Source organism: Thermobia domestica, chromosome 7 (assembly GCF_964235325.1).
Source record: "Thermobia domestica chromosome 7, izTheDome1.hap1.1, whole genome shotgun sequence".
NCBI lineage: Eukaryota > Metazoa > Arthropoda > Insecta > Zygentoma > Lepismatidae > Thermobia > Thermobia domestica.
Genome location: NC_137460.1, coordinates 257,219,577 through 257,247,026, shown reverse-complemented (window position 1 = coordinate 257,247,026; position 27,450 = coordinate 257,219,577). Strand labels below are relative to the sequence as shown.

The window sequence follows — 27,450 nt, the reverse complement described above, 5'->3', positions numbered from 1 at the left end:
CGGCATTGTTCTTCATCGTTTAATTTACAAAGGGAGCCGGGATTCATATTTGGTAAGGACACAAGTGTTTCCACGTTAAACTGATGGTCCAAAACTTAGAAGGTCGAAACTATCTTTGAAGAAGACACCCGTGATAATCTCATTATTCACATTGCATTGTTTCGTTAATACAAATTTCCAAGTTTCGGTATTAGATAATTGGCTACTTTCCAAACACACTAGAAATGCACTTATTTCAGTAATTATCAACCGGAGTTCCGCGGCATAAAAGTGAGTCTGGATAATTGATCAAATCACTAATCTAAAGAAATTAACTTTTACTAGCCTACTGATCTAATGTGAACACACCTTTGAGAATTCTCCTGATTTTACCTTTTTTACCATGTAAATGATTCTTGGGATTATTAGTAGGATCTAGTAGAAATTCTTCATGATTATATTCTTTCGACCATACTTTTTAAATCCTTCTTTCTCTCTTACAAGTTGCAATATTCCCCTCAAGATTAATTGTGTGTATGAAAATAAAGATAAGCATTAAGAGTATCGCAGAATTAAGTGAGAAACATATCTCGATTTTACACAAAATCTCGGATCTAAACTAGATATTCCTAGTATATAGTTAAGGAATCATCCCGGAAAACACCAATCAAGACGCGAAACAATTGGTAGTAACAATTTCGAGATGTTAGACATAGAGCACATGTTCAGGATAGTACGGTTTGACGTTTTAATACATATATATATATATAGGGTTTATTCAAGTTTCAACATTTCTGTAACAGAGTTCTTTCTAGTGGGTGATTGTAAGTTCGTTACATATTTGCTTCAGTGATACAGAACCATTTTAAGACTGCTGTATCATTCACTCCTGGACGGAACCCTAGAATTTGAATTCAATTCGAAAATCGATTTGGCTCAGTCTTAACGGATAATGAAGCAATGAATTGTAAGAATGAAGAGAGTTGGAAGACAGTGACAAAACTGACATTTGTGATGTTTGTCCACCACAAAATCAACATGGCATGAGTAAGGATCAAAATGAGAACCCATATATCCCACAGTGATCTCTATTATGGAGCCCACTACGGCCGTACAAGGAATCACCTAAGATCTCATCATTACTAATAGAATTTCGACTTTGTTTTGTTCTCAGTATTGTCTTGCTTACTAATGGGAAGAATACAGCCAACCAGACTCGAGACTGTGTCATTGTTATTATTTTTGAAAGGAAAATCTTTAAATCTATTTCTACAAATAAACACAATGTGCTCAACATTTGTCTTTTTAAAACACTACTAGATTGAGTTGTGATAAGTAAACAATTTATTACACATTAGTGATTTTGGACAAGGGAGATCAGATTCGTTTAAGTTAATAATATATAAAGTTGCTGCTTGGGTAAGAAATGTTATTTATTTCATTCTTTTCTTATTCGTAACAGAACAATCCTGTGGATGTTTCTTTTAAGTTTAAATTTAGTATATATAACAGTATAACAGTACAGTTTTAAAACAGCTTTTCTTGTATATAAAATTCACTTATGAAAGCTATTTTTATTATTATTATTATATTCCTTGAATTATTTAACTTTCTTTTCACGAATGTTGACCAATTGGTTATCGATAAGTAACGAATAACATGTCAGTTTCTAGCTGTTACCTGTTGCTTGCTGCTAACAGCTAAGATCATTGCTGATCATAGACAGACGTTAGGCAATAATTACCTAATGGGAATTTTAAGGATATTCTGCAATTGCAGCTGGTAGACAGTTGGTATCCCAGCCTACACAGTTGGGATATGGATTCGGCAATATGATACTACAGGCCGGACTGGTACTTTATGATCTGGGTATCTTCATTTGTCTACCGAGGGAGATGATCCAAGATTAGTAAACGAAGGCAAGCTAGACCCCCTAAGGACGCCTAGAAAGGCGAGCATTTCACTTTTAGGGAGTATGCAGAGAGCACTCCGAAAGCCTCGTCATGCGAGGTTACGTGGCCATGTTATGCCGTGGAAGAAAACCTCTAAGACGAACCCAAAATTTTCAGTTTAATAAAAAAATTACCGTCCCAGGTATGAATGTGGACTGCAAGTGGGGAAACGTAGTTTTCTCAGGTGGATTCATATGCACAACATCGAATGAAGGACGACGTTTTATCTATCGTCCGAGAGGCACCCGATATGTCTCTGGATATGTGGTTGCTTGCAATCACAGCCATGTATCTATTTCGTGTTAAGGTTGGATTTCCAGTCGGAGTGCAGGACAGCTGCATAGAATTCTAGGATTTTCGCATATAATTTTTCTGTTGTGTTAAGCAGTCTAATAGGTCTCTATGACATCAAATCCAGTTTCACTTTATTCTTACTCTTTAATAGTACTATTAAGTTACAGTCTTCAAACTTTTGGAACTACCTTTCGCATTAAGCAGTGATTGATTGATCTTTAAAACATATATTGAAGACCAGAAATTTATGTTCATTTAAAAAACACTAAATTCCATCAAAACCTGATTACGTTTTGTTTTTAATTTATTTTATTGACGTCTCAACGTCTTCATTTGTAGTGCTTATAGATGAAATAAAATGTCATGTTGTTTTCACAAACATCATTTCAGTTCTTAATTTTATTTTCTTACAGTATGTGGTAAATTTTATTTCTTTAGAGTTGATATTGTGGTTTGTATTGTATCTTTTTTGTTTGAGTCGTAACTTTTGGATATCATATGTACTGAAGGGAACTCTAATATCCATTTCCATACAAATATTTTTATTCTAATGTATTCTGTTTCAGCGTCAAATTATATTCAACCTTATGAAAGGAAAATATGTGACTTCAGTAAAGAATTGCCCGACTGTAGCTGGATACAGTATCAACATTGGAGCAAGGTTTCTTCTTGGGAGCAGCCTGCAGGTCCTGTGTTGGACTATCGATGGGAAGGTACGTATTAAACATTTTCTATCAAAACTACCCTGGAGCATAACGCATAACAATAATAATAATAATAATAATAATAATAATAATAATAATAATAATAATAATAATAATAATTATTATTATTATTATTATTATTATTATTATTATTATTATTATTATTATTATTATTACAAGGTTTCTTAAATTGTACCCAATACTGGCCTAACAACATCTTTAATATTGTAATGGATTGTGAGACTGGTATGACGTACTGCTAAACGAATATTAATTGAATAGCTCCGTGGAACAACGTTTTAAGCGACAATTTCTTTCGCATTGAGTATTTAACAGAATAACATCGAAAACGACATCCTATAACACGTGGGTTATTTTTTTTCCATAATATTGAAGTTGGCAGCACTTAAGAGCGAGTGGGATGAGCGGCAAATCGTCACTCTATGCCAGAACAATGTTGCAAACGACGTGGTATCAGCCGCGGATAGTTTTATTATCTCGCCAGGTGACAAAATCGTTTAAATAATTGTACAAAGAGGAAAATTAATGCGAGTCAGTGGAAAGACTAACGTCATAAATATGTAGGAAAAGTTGGAAATCCATATATATCTAAATGAAAAGCAGCTTATGCCTGACAACTACCATATGAAAAGGTAAGTAAAACAACGTTGAAAGCGAAGTACATTAAGTTTTTATGCAGTATTGCTGCGAAAACGTTTGTTATTTTAGTAAAAATTCTACTAACTTAATCTGCTTATTGCCCATTTTTGACCGAAAACATAAACATTTCGTGGAAGAACATTCTACAGCGTCCTTCAAAGCTGATCAACGCACAAATTGACAAAAGAAAGTGAAGGGTCCTGGGAACAAACGAGACCCTCCGGTGATAGTTAGCAGTTTCCCATCTGTATATGGTGACAAACGTCCAACCAAAGCGCCAAAAAAGACTTATTGGAAATGTACAAGAAAATTCCTAAAGAGTTTATGGAATTTTATTTAAAAATTACGGAAGAGTAATGTTAAGGAACCCCTCAAACTTTTGATCCTTTTTTCTAAAATTGTTCATGTTAACGATGTCCAACAGTTAATTGTAATTTTACTAACATTCATGTATTCATGAAAGTCGTAGTTTTAAACTGACGAGCAGTTTGACTATGTCCCATCCCCAGTGTTTAGTATAGCTGTCCCAAAAACAACGTTACAAGCGCCATCTCTTGCAACGTTGTATCTGAAATAAATGCACTTGAAAACTCAATAGTTTTATGAAATGGTGTTGTAATAGAAGGTCCAATTCTATGTAACATCATTTTATGAAAAGACAGTTTAAAGCTCAAAAAGTAAATTTAAAGAATATGCATAATCAACATATATGTTTTCAAATTCTGTAAATTTGGATTGTTGTCACTCGGAACGTTGTTCGGCGGAGCCTTTCAATTCTTCACCGTTACGAAGCACATGAAAGAAAATAAGATGATTCATGAAATAAATCTCTACAAAACTGCACAATAAATCGTATGGTTCCTAAAATAATACTTACAAGCGTACGTGCCATCTTCATTTTAATAGTTTTATTGAAACTGATGATGGTAGAAATGTATTTTAACTTCCAGTTTCAATATTGATTGAAAAATATCATGAGATAAAAGTAAAACTCCTTAACGTACTCCACAAATGACAGTGGTACTTCTCTCTTATTTTTCTATTAAGAACTTTACCTACGTAGTCAATATAGGACGGTGGACATAGCTTACTAGAGATTACAGCTGACAACACATGCAGAAATACCCAATATAATTTCATTTGTTTGTATGAACATATAGAAGAATACTTTTCATAACGTTTTTTAATTATTTCCAACCATAAACCCCTTTTCATCGAATTCCCAGGTGAAAAAATTAGGCACCTTACACGCGTGCCTGTGAAGTGACTGGAAATCGTACATGTTTAACACCTGTCAGGCGAAAAAGAGGGACGTCTGTTCTGGTACAGAACAGGGAATATTACATTACTGAACAGACAAAGTCTTTTAGCCGTTAAACACAACATGGGCATGCCAAGTGGTGAAAATGAAACCGGGTGATGTACAGCACAAGTCAAAACTTAGAATGTACATGCCATGAATCTGGTACACACCACCTTAGAGGAATCAGATACAGAACACCTGAGATGACATGTGCTGTACAGCACAAGTCGTTACGCCGTTACCCGTGGCATGTTCATGTCATGTGGCATGGGAAAGAAACTAGGCGTAATTACCTGGCGGTTTTTGAATTATGTAGTGGAAACTGATAATCGTTTACTGAGCTCATGGATAATCTTATAGATTGTGCTGTTGTTTAATGGAAAGATAACACGACATGTGTTATGAGACTCGGCGATGACATAAACCAAAAACCAAGACCTAAAAGTAGGTGGTTACGCAACTTTCAAGTGGACAAAGAGCAAACGGTACCGAGGACTAATAGAATTCATAGGTAAGTTGGTCGTCTGACAAGTAAAGTAAAGTAAGTAAGTTCTTTCTTCAAGTCATAAGTGCTACTCTTTTGTACCTGTTAAAACTTTGTCATGCAATATTCTTAATGTTGAACGAACTTCCCTGTACTGAATATAATGCGATCATTTTCTTATAAATATCTACGGATTCTATTGAACAAAGGTTCGTATATAGGAAATGGAGACGGGGAGAGTTTACCAGTTTGACCTGTACCTTGTACTTGTGCAAATACTGCGAGAGTTCCTTTGAAGTTAAGCATCTTACCGTATCCTCCTCGGACCTGAGGCTGTGATAGCAGGTAAAAATCTACACCACTGTAATTCAATTGGTCATTCATGATCAAAAAGTAAGAAAATGTGGTCATCTTCACTGTAGGTGCATCACACAGTAAGGTATCATATTTGATACCTCAGGTCTTACCCAAGCAAATACATAAATTCCTTGCCTCCATGTTAGATGAGCTGTTGTGCATGTAAATGGTGAAAATAGTAAGAAACAATATTATGGTAACACGTCTATACAATATTTAAATTTCGATTACATTCTAAATAAATAAAATAAACAAGTTAAATATTACAATATGCATTTATTGTAATAGTATTCCAATAATAAATCCAGAAAATTAAGAAGCTTTCTTATTTCTAAATGTATTTCCTTAACATTTGGTGGCGTTTAGCCTCTCCACGGAATTCAATCCACGCTGCTGCTGCCACAAACTCGAAGTGAAAATACATCTTATAGTCCATTTTTGTCCTTGATATGATGGGAAAATTGGATATTACACGATCTAACATATCAGTACTGCCAAAATAAAGGTTGTACTTCCTCATAATTCTGGTTTTGGAGCCTGTGCATACTCTTTCTTCTTTTTACATCAACGGAGACATTCATATACAGGATTCACTCCAATATTCGAAGAAACAAAGAGCATAGATCGCTTGTCGATCCCATTTACTATTACTACTTTATCATAGTTTCGAACCACCTTTTCGTAGCTGCCTCTATCCCGAATTTTAGTTGCAAGTTGGTCTTCAAATGTACATATTTTGGAATGCGAGATTTCATTAGTGTTCATGTTTCCAGAATATTTCTGTCAGATAACATGTCCAATAAAGGGGTGGATGTAAAGTATCGCTCACTGTATAATTCTTTGTTATCTGGTGAACTGTCTCACAACTTAACAACAACAAGTCCACCAACATCAAGTTTCTCTGGCTTTTATAAAATATTAGAAACAATATTGCTTTTTTTATCACATAATACAGGTCGAAATGCAAACCATTCCGTGAGCAGACGACAAATACCTTTAGTCCTACTGGATTTGGCTTTCCTCTTGTGTATTGTTTCATAGCTACTTTCACATGAAAAGGAATCATTTAATCGCCAATAGAAACCTGTTTAGATCTTGTGTTTTCTCTACACGAATTCGCAATTTGGGACACCATTGGGCGTATTTTTCATAACCTCTTCTCTTCACGTTAGTGAGATGTAGCTAAATCATCGTCCCCAGCTTTGAGATTTTTTTTTCTGAGCTGGAGAAAACTGTCTCTGCTAATATTGTCGGACACAAGCGGTATCTTAGTTCATCGGACCCGGAACATTCTGTTGCTTGTTAGTGCGAATAGCTTCATTAAAATAGAACATGTACAATACTTCGTTACATCTTCAAAAAAAGTAATATCCGAAGTGTCTACTTAAATACTCAGTTGAATTCTGTAACTACATTTGTAACTACAAAACACCCTCCTGTAACTACATTTGTATCGGTTGTGACCTAAGATATCATATTCTATACCTTTACTGTTCGTTACTATTATGATGAAATAACTTATATGATATTTCATAAAGACACATGGCTTTTCTTGTAAGAATATAGAACGTAAATATTATTCAGTAATATCAACCACAAATAATGAAATAAGTGAAACGTACTACGAGAATTTCCCACATGTGTTCATCCAGAGATTCCTTCCATTCTTATGCCTCTTGCAGGTTCCACAAAACACACAACACCAATAGAATAATTTCTGATCACAGGGCGCACGCCGTATACTTGGTGATACCACAGGCACAACTTTATTCGTTGAGAACGTTTTAAAATACGACGCAAAATCCAAGGTGTCACATATGATACCCCAGGTCTGAGGAGGGTATACGAAATAATATTTATATGAAGCAGTTTCTGTTCTAAGACAGGAATAATATTGCACGACAAAGTTTTAACCGGTACAAGATACTAGCAAGTGAAGTGGAAGCGGATAATCCACTACACTTATAACTTGAAGAAGGAACTTACTTACTTTATTTTACTTGTCATACTTCCAACTTACCTATGAATTATATTGATCCTCGGTACCCTTTGCTTTTTGTCCACTTGAAAGTTGCGTAACCACCTACTTTTAGGTCTTGTTTTTTGTTTATGTCATTGCCGAATCTCATAACATATGTCGTGTTATCTTCCCATTGAACAACAGCACAATCTACAAGATTATCCATGAGTTTAGCAAACGTTTATCAGTTTCCTCTACACAATTCACAAACCGCCAGTTAATGATTCACACTGAAATACGATTATGATTGTTGGAAAGATAACCAAATAGAAAAACAATTAATAACAGTCGGCTTATATTACATTTTGTTTACGTATCACTGAAGAAGAGACGAGCTCTTTTCGTATCCTAAAACGCCAGCCTCGTAACAAAACTAGTCTGCCTGTCACATATTTCCACATGCGTTGATTGCTGAGTACTCGAGCGGAGTTTTTGGGAAACGACTGACAACTGACTATCGTGACTGTTACCTCCATGTCGGCAATACAACATGCCTTGTACATTTCCTGTCTATCGCACACAAACATACATGGGATGATCTAAATATGTTGTTTTGTAAAAACAGTTAGCGAACATTACCTTTGGAGCACTAGATACAGGTTCATGTGCGTTTATTATATTCTCTGCCTATTTCATCCCCAAAACAAACGATGTCCATGACATGGTTTAAACGCATGTACATGTATCAAAATTTAACGTATTTTTGCTATGCCTGTGCATCACCTGTACATACATATCAAACAGAGACATGTTTTCTTCATATAGATTATATGCTCACATGTTCTGCTTTGTCCATGTTTACAGTAACTGTACAGGTGCACTTCACAGATAAATGTTTTCGCGTATACTTAAAACAGATTATTCGAATTTTCACGCCGCTACTAAAAGCATATACGCGCTGCTTACTACTATCGCCTCGTTATTTATAAGAATTTGAATTGGTAAAATTTCTTTAAAATATGTAAATATATGCAGTAGTAGCATATACGTTAGAGTTGTCCAAACCGCATTATAAGTTACAAACCTGAGGAATTATGCTTTATTTCACTTAAAATGTATGGCTTGGATTTGTTAGAGAGTCTATCTATGTTATTCTCAATAATTTATGTTTTTAACTTTACAGTATTCCCAGAAACAGAAACAAATGGTAGCATGGATAATATACCTAGAATGCTGCTTAAGAATAAGGAATTTTCTTTCTCTGTAAAAGCTAGTAAAGATGCTCATATCCTCGTCTGCAAAGATGAAAATCTTTTCAGTGCTCCATGCTACATTCTCGTATTTGGAGGCTGGGAAAATCAATACTCAGCAATAAGAAGATGTGACGAATTCTCTAAAGTTTCTCAAATGTATTATGTTGCTGGGTCTTGCAAGAAAGTAAAAAATGACATAAAAGTAAGTATTGAAACCATAAACAGCTTTATGTTAGACATAACATGAACTTTAATATTGTTTGAAAGTATGACTATTCTATATATTTTATTTCTATTAAATCAAGCATTTTATCATATAAGAAGGTAATAAGTAATAAGGAATCATGTTCTTAAGAATACCTTTTACTTGTCCGAAATAAAATAGAAATTCTTAAGAATGAGGGTATTACTCCAAAGGAGCAAGTTTCATTGCCAGTTATAACAAGGAAAAGATGTTACAGTTGGTTACAGCCAACATGTTGCATTGATATCAATTATTAATGAAATGTGAAGATAAGTAAATTAGTTCTATTTACTGGAAATAAATTAAGCCATGATTATGGAACGTTGCATCCGGAGTTTGATTAAATGATGAACATGGTTTACGGTTATTGAAAGTAAAATGAGCCCATTAGGGATATATTTGGTTATGATTGAATTATGAAAGTATCAGACATATTCTGATTCTACTGTGATACCACTGTAATTTCACGATCAGTATTTGTAAAATGAAATTTGAAAATGGTGTTCACAATATCATATATATATTATGCTTTCTCCTTTTCAAGAATGCTATCAAGTTTTCAGATGTTTCACAGATTATAATTCATAGTTTTCTGCAGTCCCTCTTTCTTATATAACTAAAGATAAACGCAAATATGAGAACGCACTTGCATTTATATTCTGTAATAAAATACTTTGTTGAGCTTTTGTCGACGGCAGTACAGACTCTTGTCTCAAATTGATTAATTCCTTTATTAATTAATTTGTTTGCTTTCCTACAGTACGTTATACTGTATATTCTAAACTCGGATTTTCCTGACCTTGAAATAGAGCAAAGACTTGTGTAATATTGTTGTGTTGGTTAAACCAAAATAGAAATTATTTAGAAGATTCAGTGTTCCTCATAACTAACTGACTAACACGCATACTATGTGCATCTTAGTTCGACTTTCGCTGGAGCTGTTCAAACCCAAGTATTAATTTGGATAACCGCAAAAGCTGTACCATCCGTCTCATGTAACATTCCTACTAATAACGGAATAAAATTGTAAATTCAGAAGCAATTAAGGTTCATCTGGTCCTGGATAAGAATGCCATCATCACATGAGAGTGCTAAAGGAACATATCTGCAATAATGTGAAGGGTATATTGTTCCTTTGTTTATCTCAAGGAAATGTATAATCTGAAGGATATTACTTTTTTAAAGAAATTTGGTTTTCAAATAACACCTAACTACTTTTTCCGTAAAAATATTGAATAATTCTCTTAACATAACACATATAAAATTATCTTACAATACTATTCAAAACATTAATAAATATGGACTTGCTTATGTAATCTTTAGATGAATTAATGAGAAGTTAATTAACCAAATGAACATATTCTACCATTAACTAAGTTAATAGTTTCAAATACACTTTATCATCTTTCTATAATCCAGCTACCGTCGGCGTGAGATGTATTGTAGCATACATGCCCCCCGAAGACATTGTTGAACTAAGTACCACAAAGAAGTAAGCAGAGATTTTTCAATACACTCTTGGATTATTATTAAAATAAACCATTGTACAAGATAGAGTGTAATATTTAGTAAATATTTTCTACAATCACTATTTGCATTACAAATTGCTACACTTATAATCTCTGGCTGCATAAACAATTATATGATCTGAAGTGGGTTGCTTATTTTTAAGAATCAAATATGCATGGGCTTGTTTATCAGTGCTGTACATGACTTTGATTTGGTAACCAGTTTACAAAATATCGCAGCTTGTTTCCCCTTGGAGCAATCCATTTCTTTATTAAGATGTATCCCCTATCTAACGAGCAAACGACATAAGCTTAACTTAAAGGTGAAAGACAGTCATTACTTATTGATATCTATATATCGCGAACGAGTAAGTTCTGATTGATTTCCTTTCCTATGTTCATCAGAGTTTATATGATATGGTTTATCATTCTAACTATCGATAGCGTAGCTCACGCTTGCAGTTTCATTGGAAATCACATACGTGAAGAAGAGGAGGAACCATCGAGAGTTTTGTGTAAGTTAACTACGCATACGTGTTTGTGCGTTTGCTTTTCAGTTTAGAAAAGATTATCAATCTTTATTTTCTGAAAGCTGTAAATCTTTGTTCTACGATGTTTTAACATATTGATCATGAAAGAAATTTTTAAAACATTTTCAGCTCATTATATTTTCCTGGAGAAATAAACTTTTTGCATATGGGCTCTCTTACATGGTTGTCTGTACACCTGCCAATAACACAACATTCAATGTCTTATGATGTTTGGATTCACATCATTAGTTATTCCTTTCTTTACAGCTTCACTTATGCTTAACAACGTAATGGTATAAATATTCTTGCAACAATAATAGTAATTGCCCACGTAGCATATGCTTTCACTGATAGAGAACTTTTGCTTTATAATCCTTTTTTGACCTATCATTTCTTTCCTTGCTAAATATTGATGCACAATTTTCGAGTCATTGTGGAAATCAAAATTGGAAGTGGAAAAAACTAGGAATGTTCTTAGTAACTACAGGTAAGATTTTAATATACTGTGGTTTCTTTACAAGTAGTGCAGATTACCGATCGGACTAAATTATTCGCACACATGTTTCAGAGTTTTATTGATCACATTTTGTTGGATATGAAGAAATATGTTTCTATTTAAATGACGTTCTAACTTGGAACACATATCTTAAGGAATCCTAGTGAAAAAGGATAATATAAAACAAGAATAATAAAAAAACATTTTTCTCTAATGATTTCAGCTGGAAATGATGAACGATTATAATTTTTGGAAACGATGCTTATTTGTGCCTCGCCGCCTTAGACAAAAGTATCAACAAAGATTACATGCAGCGCATTTAGGTATACATGTTATGCTACCCTTTGCTACTTCAGAAGTATGATGGCTAAATGTTACACAGATATCAAACAATTGTTGTATAATTGTGATGTATTCCAACAGTCATCCAAAAACTATCATTAGCCTTTTCCACTAGCTTTCAAATCTTTCGATGCTGTGCATTTGGATCACTTCCAGCTATTTGGTTACATATTTCTTATCATGGTGAATGCAATTTCCAAATGTTTGCACATATAGAAAGTTGCGTCTGCCACAATTAAAGAAATTTAATAATATGTAGAGAATGTCTTCAAATTATTTCGTTGTCATCAAGTGTTAGTTTCTGCTATTCGGCACCTTCAAATAGCTATGACTTTTATAAGTACTGTCAAAGCAGCGAAATTAAGCAACTATTTGCTCCGTTATACTCACCTGCCTAAAATGGATAAAGAAGACTCTGTAGTGGGCTGCATATTTTTCTTTTGCTGTGTTCAACGAGGAATGAAATGGCCATTGGCCTTGAGTGCTGGAGACTCAGAATCCGCGAGCAAATTGTGGAAGACTGATAACGAAACCTTCTCATACAGTGTCATGTGTGGCAATCATCATTAGGTCAGTGGTGGCGGTACTATTAGTGATCGATGGAGTATAACAGAACACAGGACCAAAATCTCTTCACGATGTGTTCCGAAACTTTCCAAGTATGTTATTTACAACGTGGAACCAACATATTTATGCAATAGATACTATTAAATAATGTTACGATATGTACATCGGAGAAGTATTTTTAAAGAAACGATTTAATTTTCAGGATCATTCAGAATCAAGACAAGGAATCGTGAGATGGTACAGAAAATCTCTTAAAACTTCCTGTACACAATAGCTGAAAATTGATCTTAACTCGTTTGAAATAGAGAGAGACCTCTTAGATTGTACATAGGAAGAAGTGCATCAATAATAGTGACGTTCATTTTATATGAAAGGAAAAGTGAAGTATTAAGCAACGCACATTAATATGGTAGTTTACCTGTTATTATCTATTAAGAGTTTCCTACAGAGAGGAGACCAGTTGACAAAGAATTTATGTTATGCTTGAAAGAGGGAAAATGCCAAGTAAAGCAACTGAAACTGCAATTATATCGTTCATATATTGACGGCAGATCGTATATCTTGAACGAGTTAAAACAAAGGAAGTGACGGGAAGTTCTAGCGTGTGAAATCCATCAACTAAGGAAAAAAATCTCAAGATGTCAACATTGTACCAGTCTTTAGTGTATGATGTGTTATTAGCACGTAGTCTCCAATAGTCTTAAGTCACCGGAGAAGCATAACGCATAAAGTGTAATAAGCGCATCTACCCACTCTTGAGGTAGGAGTTAAACTTTCTGCTGAATCGTAGATGAAATCCTAGTTAATGAAACAAGTGGTTCACAGAACATTATAATTAGCGTCAAAAATAAAGGTGATGTAAATTCTTTAATTAAGTTTGTGAATATGGGAGAAAGATAACTAAGCTCCTGTCCTTTCAATACAACCTAGCCAATTCAATAAAGATATTCTCTTCAGAAATATTTCTCGTGGAAAGATTACAAGGAGTAAAAGGAGTACCTTCAAACGTATTCAGAAAGTTAACTCTATGACAATTTGTTTATATTTTTGAAACGGATTGTCCAATAGAATTGCAATTCTCTTGATTGGAGACGTAAACATTCATGTAATAATTAGAAAAGATTGTGGCTTAACTAATCCTCATGAAAAATCAAGAACCTTCTTTAGAACCAAATTTAGAAAAGCACATACAAACCCTACGAAAAATTTAACAATATATATTTTTTCAACTTCCAAATTTAAGAGGTGGACCAATGTACCTCTTCCAAATTTTCAAGGTAAGCATCAAGATACCGATAATGTATGGAAAAAATTCACATCTGTACTTATCTCTATAAGCATATGATATACTAACAAGTAAACCTTACGTTTGGGTGAATCGAGTTGCTGACTGAGACACATATGAGAAAGTAATACTAAATGTGGTCAGTATTTCAGTGAAGTTGTAGGTGCGAAGCTCCAGGGGTTTAGGAGATACAGCTACCAGAACATCACATGGAAGTACAGAATAGTCTTCATACACTTGGAGGTAAAAGCTCTGTAAGACCTCTTGTAACGACAAAAGGTAAATAACAAATATATGGGTACATATTAGGACTAGGGGGAAGTCATATAGTAAGGGTATACCTGACGGCGGCCATCTAGAAATCCGCCATTTTGAATTAAGGTTAAGTTTTTAAAATAGGACTAGGGTCATGTGATACATGATTTAAGGCGCAAATTTAATCAGAAGAACAATGGTGACGTTAATTTTGATTTACGCGCAATTGGTAAAAAGTTACAGGGAAATTACATATTGTTGCAGCATAGGTATTAGTCCTTTACCCCACATTGTAAATTTTGTGTTAATGATAATAATTAAATAAAAAGCAGGTGTTTTCGCCAGCATTTGTTTTCGCATAAACAAGTTGCTAATTTAAGGAAAAATGACCAAAGTGGAATTGAGTCATAATTGAACTTGGGTCTTTCTTCCAGAAAAGTCCTCAATTAGTACAATAAATATGTAGTTCAGAAAAAAGTGCATGACTTGCATAAATGCTCTGCTCACAGTGAGCACACCTGACAAAGGCAATCGACTTACACTTGACACATTTGTCGTTAGCAATTTCGTCAAAGCAGTAGTCGTAAGGAGCGATCATTTAATTTTGTGCTGGTTAACGATAAAGCAAAAACGGTTATACCGTTGGAGTTATGGTAAAATTTGCTATTAATAAGGTGTCAATGTTATGCGTTTTGTTTAAAACTTTTGTCTGATTCAAAATGGCGGATTTGAACATGGTCGCCATCAAGGTAACTCTTACCATGGACCTAATATTTATCCACCTGCTTTTTTTAAATTATTATCATTAACACAAAATTTACAATGTGGGGTAAAAGACTAATACATATGCTGCAACAATATTTAATTTCCTTGTAACTTTTTACCAATTGCGCGTAAATCAAAATTAATGTCACCATTGTTCTTCTGATTAAATTTGCGCCTTAAATCATGTATCACATGACCCTAGTCCTATTTTAAAAACTTAACCTTAATTCAAAATGGCGGATTTCAAGATGGCCGCCATCAGGTATACCCTTACTATATGACTTCCCCCTAGTCCTAATATGTACCCATATATTTGTTATTCACCTTTTGTCGTTACAAGTGGTCTTACAGAGCTTTTACCTCCAACTGTACGAAGACTATTCTGTACTTCCATGTGATGTTCTGGTAACTGTATCTCCTAAGCCCCTGGAGCTTCGCACCTGCAACTTCACTGAAATACTGACCACATTTAGTACTACTTTCTCATATGTGTCTCAGTCAGCAACTCGATTCACCCAAACGTAAGGTTTACTTGTAAGGACTCACCAACAAGGACATAATAGCCCATAAACCTCGAAATTTTGAAATTTAACAATTTTACTCACAAGAGAGAACGAAGACTACCAACCAAACGTATAGACATATACTCCTATACTTTAGTCCTAGAGAAAATTTACCAAGTTTTCTTCTTTTACAATTCGCAAGTCAATGGGTGAGTTAAAGTACCTCTCCCAAAATTTAAGAGGAGGGAATCACCTTACTTATGTCCTATGAAAAGAAACTTGATCCCTGCACTGATTTTTATCACCATATGTTACCGTAAAGCATCATTTAATAATATAAATATAATAATCTATCACATTGTAGTATGAATGCTTTATCATTTTTACCAACAAAGGAGAGAAAATCATTACCACACGAATTTACAAAGTTATCTTTGAGTCCCAGAGAACATTGTCAAATTGTTGTGTTTAGATGGTTCCTAAATTTAAAGATTGGTCTTATGTATAATCCCAATTTCTGAGAAGGAAGTATCAACGTATCCGTTCAATGAAAGAGAATGAGCCCTGTACTTAACCAGAGAATCACATAAATATTAAAAGCTCATTAAAGATCAATTAAGTCAGAACTGGACACGTGGTAATACTAATATTTTATGTCTTTCACCCTGACCTCTATACTCAAATAAGTTTAAGTCAATAAGTATCTGCAGTCAGCTTTTGATTATTTATTACCACAAGAGTAAAATATGTTTTATTGATATCATTTTTCAACATCGTCACCCTGCTTTTCAATGCACCTGGTCCATTGATGCAACGCTTTCTGATAACCTCTATAAAAATGTTTCTGATTGAGCTGTAGGCTACGAAGTTCACCGTTCCCTTATCTATTAATCGGCGTTAAATCGACGGCCAGTGAGAGACCTTTAAGTGGAGAAATCAGATTCTATTCCGACGGAACGAGATCGGTAGTTTATGCACGATGGTCAAATACCTCGAAATGTAGATTTTGAGAGTCTGGACAGCAGAGTGTGGCCGCGCGTTGTCATGCAACGCAAGAACACCTTCCAACAATCGACCTTTCCGTGAATTACGAATTGCAGGTTTCAACTTACTTGACAGAATATCACTGCTCATGTTACTGATTATTGTTGAACTCTTTTTCAGGTATTATGGGCCGTTCTGAGATCCAAAACACTCTGAGCATTAAATTTGCTGCTGAAGGTTCACTCTTGAATATCCTCTTGACGGGAGATACGGGTGCTTCCATTCAATGCTCTGAATTCAATGTAACGCATCTACTATTCATATGCAGTAATTATTTGCTTGCGAAACGCTTACCTTTCTTCGCATAACTGCCCGAAAGGTGCTGAAAGGCTCTCACACAGTTTCACTTGTAATCTTCAACAAATTTTTCTTGGAACCCATCTCGCACAGACTTTGTAAAAGTTGAGCCTGTTATTTATGATGTCACATGCAGAAATGTGATTAATCTACATATCGGTTGCCACTTTATCAACAATCTGTCATCTGTTATTCAGAATCAAGAGGCACAGACTCGTTCAATAATGTCATCAGTTATTGCTTTAGCTGGATTTCCTATTTTTTTCCTCAGCATTCACGCTCGTTCGACTAATTTGGAACTGTTCGAATAACTGGTAAGCACTTCACTGTGGCAACATATTTTCCCTGTATTGTGCTACACCTTCAGAGCACAAAAAACGGATGGCAGAATGCAGTTTTCCTTTGCTACAAACATAGAGTGCCGCAGTTATGTTTACTTAGCAACAGCGTAAAGCACATTGATGTGCTAACACTGCAATGTACCATAGGCGAAGACAACGGTGACACCTATTGTTTGATAAGGACACAATGCCGTAGAGTAGACCTGAGAAGAAATAGAAAAAAATATTGCAGTTACTTATTGACTTACCCTCGTATATAACTAAGTAAAATGATTACAGGTCAGCAAAGGAGATAAATTAAGTTATAAAAATCAAAGTTTTGAATTTGACCATTTTATACACATAAAAGAGAACGAGATTTGTCTGATTCATAGAGGTACATATCCAGGACATATAAATGTACTACCATCCGTACGAAAATTTTAAATTTCAGAATTTCTAAATTTGAGAGGAAATCCTACATATACTTGACCAAAATTTAAGACAGGTGCGTGAAGGTACCAATGTCCAATAAAATAGACTTAAAAATATAACCATATACTTGATAAATACTAATCAAAGGAATAAAATAGGTCAAAAACATCCGCAATTTGATCCTTAGCGCGAAACTATGTTTGAATTGCGTGCTTGACATGCTGTGTATTATTTGTTGTGTGTTGGTTCTTACTGCAAGCTGAAAACATTTAAGAATAAAATTGAGATGCCTATATAGTTGGACCCAAGAACAACCGGATTGGCGAATAAGTGAAACTTCATAATGACAAACTGCCTAATTTGTACCGTTTACAAGGCAGTGTTGGGATTATGAAGCCTAGCAGGCTCAGGTGGGTACTTCATGTAAGCAGAACTGAAAAAAAGTAGAAATGCTTTCAAACCTTTAACTGAAGAAACAATCGGAAAACGACCATTTGGTACTAGATCTAGCGCAGATGAAAGGACATTATTAAGATGGATGTCGCAGAAAGAGAACGACAAAGTAGAAACTGTACACAGTTGGCTAAGTACAGAAGTGAATAGAGAGCTTCTGTGAATGAGGCATTTCAACCTCTTACTTATAGTTAGATATAGTTAGGTGAAATTTTATATTAAGTTCTCTTTACGCTACGAAACTATTTTCTTAGTCGGATTTGTTGCGTAGCACGTGTGATGGGACTAGTAATAGCTGATATAGAAGGCATTTGTTCTAATATTTGAATGAAGAAAATCTTCAATATATAAAATGAGTAGGTAAAACTTAGTTCGTTGTCAAAAAGTCCTGATGCAGATTCACAAGAAATGTACAATATGAAATACACATTAAAACCACTTTTCATACAGGAAATCATCTCCCAAAGTTTTTCGGTGGAGTTATCTTTCACCCTGCATATAAATCCTATACATCCAACTTCTTTTTGGTATGATAAAAATCGTATAAGAAACTATTACCCAGGTCATAATTGCACTAAACTTTCGTAGCTGTTCACCATAAGCAAGAAAGCAATACTAATGTATTCCTGTTCAGAAGGGCAAAGCCGGTAGGCCAATGTGGATGAGTGTGCTTATATATGGCGTAGTAAGTACAGTGACAGTAAGAGCGAAACACAGTCATTAACCTGTGGTAAATGATTAGTACAAGGTAGGTTTTCGAAATGCAATTGTATAGCACATGCATCTTTGACCCTGGCATAGCATATGTGACCCTGGATGTGAAATACATAAACTCTCTGTGTGAATCGCACCCGTGACTGTCACACCAAAGACACGTACGTTAATAATTTGACCATAAGAGAAAGCTTTAAAACATGCTAGGAGTTAAGTATCTATATACTAGTGTTTAGGATGCTATGAATCATGGAAAACAAATAAATTTGGTGTTTACCTATTCGTTTCTCTGTGTTCCAGTATATGCAAAGCGGGAGAGGGAAATAGAGAGAATGAGACTAATAAATGTCTGTTATTTATTCGTAATTTCAGAATAGTCTTTACATGCTGATTTTGTAGCATGAACTTTTACAAATAACTGTACCCGGAACTTTATCCAATTCATCAGATGTCTTACTCTAATCAACAAGCTGTATCCTGTACATTCAACAAACTCATCCACTGCTATTTGGTGAGCTCCTCTCTAGTCTGTTCGGGTAGAGACAGATAAAAATATAACATGAGAGGTACGCTCTTTATTACGCACACTTTTCATTGAATTTGCCACAACAAGCTTGATTTCATTGTTTTACAATTTCCTGTGTGCAATGCTCCTTGGTTTGAAAAGCTGTCCCATTGTCAACATACTGCCCACCAACCTCGCAGCTTATATAAGGTAAGGAAGTGAAGGAAGATTGAAATGTTTTGTCCAGGATATAGTACCATATACAATGTATTCCTGAAATTACGGAGATGAATCTCTGCATAATTAAAAATAAGCAGACACATGTCCAACATTTTTTTAAATCCCGTCTTATGAAGATAGAGATATTTTCTATTATTATTTTTCCTTCGTACTGAGAGCAAAGTTGTCTGCTGTTTGCGACTGCGTCGCAGTGAAATAGCTGAAAACTTTAAAATTAATTTACGATCATACTTACAATCTACCTGCAGCTAGTTTTCAATCACTGGTTTGATAAAAGGATGTATCTTAAAGGAGTAAAAGGTTCAAAATTAATGCAGGGAATATGGTATTTTCTGAGTCCCTCAAGTTAATAAAACGGTAATCGTAGAAAAAAATCTCATTACAAATAAGCACTCACGTGTCTCAGCAGTTCTCAAATTTCTAGTTTTAATGGGTCAAAGATCAGTTTCTATATGCTTTTCCATACCTTGTTTATATATAATCGCATCACTGAAAACTCCTTACTCGTTTTAAATGAATTTGGAACATAGTGGGATTTTACTGCAAAGTCTATATTGATTATGGGATGTATCCTAATGGGAAAAAGGACTTATAAATATCTAAAAAATGTATTTTTTTCTATTAGTTTTTATTGTTACACTTGCCTTAAAATGTGTGTTATAATGGAAGGGAATTACAAATATTTTCATAAATCTTTTTTCCATGTATAAAGGCCAAGCATTTCAGATAGTAATTTACTAAGTGCTAGGAAATATCAAGATTACATATATATAGTGTGAACTGTTCTTTATAGATATTTGAAAGTTGTTCAGAGGAAAGGTGACTTCTTAGAAATATGTATGGATCGTTAACAAAAGAGGTATTAGAAATGGGATCTCCTACATGATATATAATTAACAGAATGTTATGGTAGAGAAAGCTTCTATTGTATGTTTAATAATGTTTGTAGATAATTTATAGAAGTACCGAAACTTTTCAAGATAAAACTATTTTGCTATTTAAATTCCTTCTAATTCTCAACAACTTTTTATGACATTGCTCTTACATAAATTTGCTCTACTCACCCGCAAATCGAGTTTAATTTAAAGTTTGTATATCCCACCATTGTATATTTGCTGGATTAAAATACAGGGTTCACATATGCACAAACTTCGGTAGGCGATTCGTAACATTAAAAGAAGATAAAATGTCATCTTGTATGTTGTAGAATTCCACATCATGAAAGAGCAACAGCGGTGCCAATTTGGAATGGAATATCTAATCGTGACAAGTGGAACGAAAGTGATAGATGTGCTTTAGGCTTTACGTTGTGCTAATGCTATTTGCTGTTCTAATAGAATATTAAATTAACATAGCAACTGGTGTGTTGATGGCAACTTCTAGAATGGAATTTTATGTTTGTGGCCAATCATTTATTGTTTTATTATTATTATTATTATTATTATTATTATTATTATTATTATTATTATTATTATTATTATTATTATTATTTGTAGATTCCTGGTTCGATTTCCAATACTGAATGGAGGCATTTCACAGTACGTTTTGTTGGAGGGAAAATTGAGGTATTTCAGTTTGGAATTGAAAAACCATTTCTCCAATTACAAGATTCGAATCCAATTGATGTGAAGTACGTTGCTTGGAGAACTAGATTTGTAAAAGGACAATGGAGATTCCATATCTGTAAGTTATTTGATGTAATAAATAATACTGCATACTCGAAGGTTGAAAGCAATGACCTGGGTGGGCAAAAAAGAAGACGATTTATATATGGTTGATCATATATATTCAAATTCATTTGTAATCTTCTAGCTACTAAATAAAAAACGCTAAAAATTGCACAGTAAAATGACCGAATATGGGATACCTAAAATTGTTTCTATATTGGAAGAATAAAAAGGAATCCAAAGTTTTTTAAACATTGAGTATTGATACATTATATCTAATTTAATAATTATTTGTGCCTGCCGTAGAAAAAAAAATGATTATATGTAAGTAACATCACGAGAGACAACAATATTCGAAATCTGAGAGGTGAAAAATGATACTCTAATACAGGCAAAGGCGTTCCAAATATCAGATGGTAAAATATGGAGTAATAGAAATTAATACTTGTAATTAAAGTGTGAAATAAGATAGTGAAAACACAGTTTAACCAATTACGTTGCAATAGTAAACATAACACTTCTGTAAAGATACTTCAAATATTGCTAGATACAGGTATAATAACAGTAGAACACACAAAAAGAAAATATTTATGGTTGGAATATGATGGTAATGGAATAGAAAATACAATTACTTCCAAGGTCAGTTTTAGCCATGAGAAATAGAAAGCTCACCTATCAAAAAACAATTTTCCTCTTATATCCCACACACAATTCATGAATCCATACAATGCAACTAATAAAATCTTACTGGTCTCATTACCCCGTTCGGGTTCATTACACTATAAACATCATCTGCGTTGTTCTCTTCATTGGTATATACTAGCCAGAATGATTAAGAAGGCTTTGTAAACTCATTAGAAGGTAAGATACGTTCAACTGTTTCTCGGTTTGATGCTCGTCTACTATTTCTAGAAGCATAGATTCCCGTGAAACGACTTTATTGTACGTACATTTTATGATTTATATCCTCATCTTTCCAACAGACTTCTTATCCATCTTTATTATGTCCGTGGGTGTTTTTTGATTGGCTTCTTACTTGCAACACTTTATTTATATGGACAATAAGTTATTACGGTTGCGTTACCTGTGATTTTGTTTGTAGAAAAAGTTCCTTGTAAATTTCGAGTAGGAAAAATTAGAATGTGGAGAAAGGTTTAGCAGAGAAAATATATCCATCTGATGTGTTCGAATTGGACGTTTCGTTGACTTCACGTTTTATGTACCTATCAGCAATTGACGATAAATTGTTTGGATTTTAAAACATAATTCCGCATTTTCTGAAGTTATTGACATAAAGCTGTATAGATTCAGCTTTTACATAGTTATCTAAAGTGGACTGTGGTACCTTATATGTTTCTGACACCTTTAAAATTACAAGCAGTGGCGGCGGTTGGATGTTAAAAGTGGGGAGGCAAGACGTGATCTGAATATTTGCATGTAAATGCAGTTTTCCTGCTTGTTTCTAATATTTTGTTTGACAAAAGGTTGTATAACTAATAGGATACTACGAGTATCTTTTTCAGTTAAAATACCGTATATAGTATTTCATGTTTTATTAAGTAAATTGACAAGAGCGAGAGCAAAGCAAATAGGTTGTAGCCCTTTGTAGCCTTAAACAACAAAAGTGTAAGAAGCGATTTGATTCCTTGCTCATGAACATCTTAAAATTCTGTCTGGAAAACTGTGTCATCAGATTATTGAATAACAAATTTGTAAAACAATTAAATAGAAAGGATAATAATAATCATAGTAATAAATAATGATGCTTGTTATTCAATAGTCATATTGAAACAGGGATTAATGAACAACATAATTTTTAATTCCACACATGCTATTAAATGTATGTTACTACTCTTATAAAATGAAAGACAGTAAATACTACAAGCATATACTACGACATTTAAAGAAATATTTGCTTTTGCAACCACCTGAAACATGTTCCTTGCCATTAGGTGTAGTTTTCACTTTCAGGGAGCACATCAAAACACAACAATACTTAGAATCACTCCATACTCCAGTTATACAAAATAACACTTAAACCTAGAATTATGTTGAATTCACTAAATTGAATTGTATATACACTCGTACATATATACTTTTTATTACGCTTTTCCCCCTTACTTTAGAAAGAAGAAAAGACATTTTAGAAACTGTCAATTTTTGTGCAATTAAAAAATAACTTGTAAAAGACTTTTTTTTCTTTCGCGAAATGCTCTCTGAATTAGTTTCAAAGCGGCTGACTAATATATTGATCCCTTGTAAGGAGTGAAAGTATGCTGAAATTGTTGTGCTCCAATATGTTAATTTTGGGGTTATAATCTGTGGCAATTAAAACGCAATTCCTGTAGTTTTATTTACTTCAGAGGAAGACAACCAATACATACTCATGGAACGGCAAATATATGGCACCATTTTTTCTATGAACCAGTAAATACATACAAAAACTTTACTTTTCTAAATGAAACTATATACATTAATGAGTTACTTCAAAAAAGTGCGGGGGCAACTGCCTCCCTTAATCACCGCCCATGATCACAAGAATAAGCGTCTTTACGCAACCAGAATATTCCTTGTAAAGAAACATTTTACACTGAACACAATTCATGCATATTTCACCTACAATGTGCTCAAGATAAAACATTACCGCAGAAGAACTACTTCACTTCGTTTCCAGTTTATAGAGACCTCTCAGTCATCGTATATTCTTTCTCATTGAGATTTTGAAATTTTATTATGCCTGTGGGAAAGAATTATGGAATGAGAAGTGCTTTTGAATAGGCTATTTTTTTTGTTGATGTATAACACATAGAAGTTTCGAAAGGAACTCCAACAATTATACCATTGATTTGTAGATTTTAAGAAAATGATGTTTAAGTACACTAAAATTGGACATTTAATTTACATAAATCACTTGCAAAAATACCGGTCTTTTGCTGTCCAATCTCTTCTGCCCTTCCATCTTTATCATGGTAATTTGAAAGTCTGATAAGTAACTCATAAATGATACATCTAGTTATTGGTACATAGAACTGACTCAGATATATAAATTTTGCTACGCGTTCATGCTTTTCATTTAAATGGTTAAAGAAGAATAATATTTCCTTTACACCAGTTGAGAAAAATGCACTACATTTGAGTAGCGTTCGGCTATTATATGAGCTACAAATTAAAAAAAATTATGAAATTACATTCTCTTATTTTTATTATAAACATGTAGGATTACTTCGCACATTTTGTAATCGTATTTCCTTGTTTACTGGTAAAATTACTGATTCATCACTGAGGAAATATTACTTGTTCCTTACTTTGCTTTTGATTATTATACTTCTTTGTGATACACGCAATTTAATTACTTTAATATTCGTGTCCCCATAAGAAGACAAAATACGTAACAATAACAAGTTTCCTTCTCTCTCTCTCTCTCTCTACTTGTCTACGATAAACCATATTTATTGAAACATCCTTTTACGTTTTTATGTGATACTTAAAATTCGATTAAATTTCGTAATTTGCAATATAGATAGATATCGTACGACATATTCTGTAATACCATCAGATTAACATCAGTACCAAGCGCAGAGTCAAGCTGTGGTGTTTCAACAACACTACATCATCTTAAAATCATGTAATTGCTATAAGTTTATCTTGCATAATTACAATTATAGAAAACTCTTGTTGTAATGTTATACAAACAGATGAAAGCAACAATTTTTAAAACATTTTATCATAAGTATGGCATTTTAAGCAATAAAGTAATCTCTGTCCATGTTTTTCAAATCTTCAGACTGGGTTGATTTATCAAATTGCTGTAAACATCATTACAATTTTTACGTTTTTGGAAAACCAGTTATGTGATTAGACTTAATAATTATCTACAAATAAGTACATATAAAACCTCTTGAAATAATTGCAATTTCCGATCCCCCTTGTTCTCCTTGTTAGATATTTATAATATTATTCTTACAATGTTCGACATTAAAAAAGCTGCGATGTGTATTGAAACGTCCGTCTCACTTGAGTTAGTATTGTTGTAGAGACCTCCAACTTTGTTTTTCTAGAGGTATTTGCGATACTGTAAGCTCTATAGTTTGTAGCACTGAATAATGAATGAAATATTTAAAGGTTTTGTTTAACATGTACATTTCAAATATGCAGTATGCTGGCGAAGTGCTATTTGTAAAATACAACCTTATGTTCAAGTAACAACTTAATTAATCTGGTGGAATTACAAAGTACGTCAAAAGATATCCCCGTATCGATTTTTACATGTTACACAATTTTAATGAATTTTAACTATTAGTTTAAATGTTACGACCTGGTCTAAAGATAATGATCCACCTATATATAAATAATATCTCTTCCTGGTGTCTCTATGTTAAATTAAAACATAATGTTGGACCTTTATTCCATGTAAGAATCTATCCGAATGTCTTCGATGACCAATTTTCAGTAGTTCACAGGTGCTCCATTTATACAATGTTCATCTTCACATGTCCTAAATTTAGATTTGTGTTGAGATACAATTCACGAAGCACATGCGTCACTCATATTTGCTTACCAAACAGAAATAACTGAAGATTCTGACGTAAACTTAAATATTTGGATTTACGACATATGCCATTTGCATCGTATAAAAATTAGGAATGCATACTCTAAAGATAGAAAAAGCTTCAGTATTCATAATAATTACTTTAAGTAACTGATTCCAAATACTAGGTGTTCCATATAAAATGATTCATATATATATCCTGTGATAGAGCATTCTGAAATAAAGACAATAAGAACATTTTGATGATAAGTAGAAAAGCGCTTTGACTAGATGTGTCCCTATTGTTATCTATGTTATCCATATGTAAGTAATCACGAGTGAAATAGTAAGCAAACATAAGTGAAACGTTAGTAGACATATAATTTGACAATAGCAAAATGCATCAGTAGGTGGAGGAATGCTTTTCTTATACCGAGTTGGACAATTATGAATGTGTGTTTGTTATAAACAATTTTATATTGTAATTGCCTTGTATAGGTTCACGCATTTGACGTTTTATTATTTCAGAAACAAAAATGATATATGGCAGTAATATTGTGTTCAATACTGTTCGCCGAAAACTTTAACACGGTCAGTGTATAAACCAGACTCCAACATTTGTGCGACAAATAGTACGTTGGTTTCATATCTGGAAAAAACAAAATGCTGCATTTCTTGATTGGAATATCCCACTTTTTGTGGTCACAGTTTATGTCAAAATGTAACATTTAAGCCGAAGATTAACTTCGAATTGTTTGTAGAACACCAAAATTGACCTCATTGAAGATAGTCGCCATGACCCATGAAATTGCCTTTTTAAAGTAACTATTGCTTCAACACTACTCATTAGATTTAATGATTAGTACCGCGTTAAAACCGTGTTTCAACTGCATAGTAGCACATGTCTGTATAATGTAGGAGAAAAGGGAAATTTGGGTAAAATAGGGAATTTATAAGGCAAAAATATACTTTTTGAAGTTTCGGGACACCTTGAGCGACCACAGGTAGGAGTAGGAAATGACATTGTACCCTGATAAATGTATTTATTTATTGGTAATGTTTTGGCCAAATATGATTTTGATATCGTAAATATAGTGACGTGAGAAAAACATTTCCGAATGTTATTTGAAACTAGAAAATATATATCAAAGGAGAACATTACGATCTAAAATTCCTTGAGCGAGTACAATCCATCCAAATTTTATGATGAGCACGCCATTTTCTTAAGAATGATGCAATATTTTAAGTGAAATGTTGTTTATATCCCGATTAAGTACGGGGAATGGGAAAGTAATACATATATACAAGTAAGGGAAATTACGATATAAAATTGCTGGACACAGTTCTACCCTTCCAAATTGTGTGGTTAGTTCGTCATTCTCTTTACAATGTTGGAGTGTTTCAAATGCAATAATTAGCGTACTTGTCTTTGAAGTGAAAGACCCGGATTCGATTCCTGGCGGACCTCATGTGTCTCAGATTCCACGTTAATTAGTAGACCCACGTCTGATATAACATTACTGCTGAATCGGTTCTTAAACTCAAAATCAACTCAAATGCAAATTTTGCATGACCCCATGAGATACGAAAAAAGGTAATTTATGTCCCAGATTTATTGAGAGGTATATCTTATGGGGTTATTCATGACATTTAAGAAGTTCACTAAATTCTTTTGCATCTTATCAACTAATTGTACGATTTAGATTCTTTTATAATTCTGAAGCTTTGTTAAGAGGAAACCTTTTTTCTCCTTATACATCCTTCTCATATATACTTTTCTACGGAAAAGCACATCATGCTGAGTTA

The 27,450-nt window shown here is 33.7% G+C and overlaps 1 protein-coding gene across 1 annotated transcript in view; it reads left to right on the top strand.

Annotated features, from left to right (window-relative positions):
* LOC145690849 (uncharacterized) overlaps positions 1–27,450 on the top strand; it is a 269,031-nt gene that overhangs the window by 59,383 nt on the left and 182,198 nt on the right. The window contains exons 4-6 of the mRNA XM_081766211.1: positions 2,792–2,938; positions 8,877–9,148; positions 20,946–21,132. Coding sequence (XP_081622337.1) covers positions 2,792–2,938; positions 8,877–9,148; positions 20,946–21,132 — 606 coding nt within the window. The remainder of the gene's footprint in view (positions 1–2,791; positions 2,939–8,876; positions 9,149–20,945; positions 21,133–27,450) is intronic.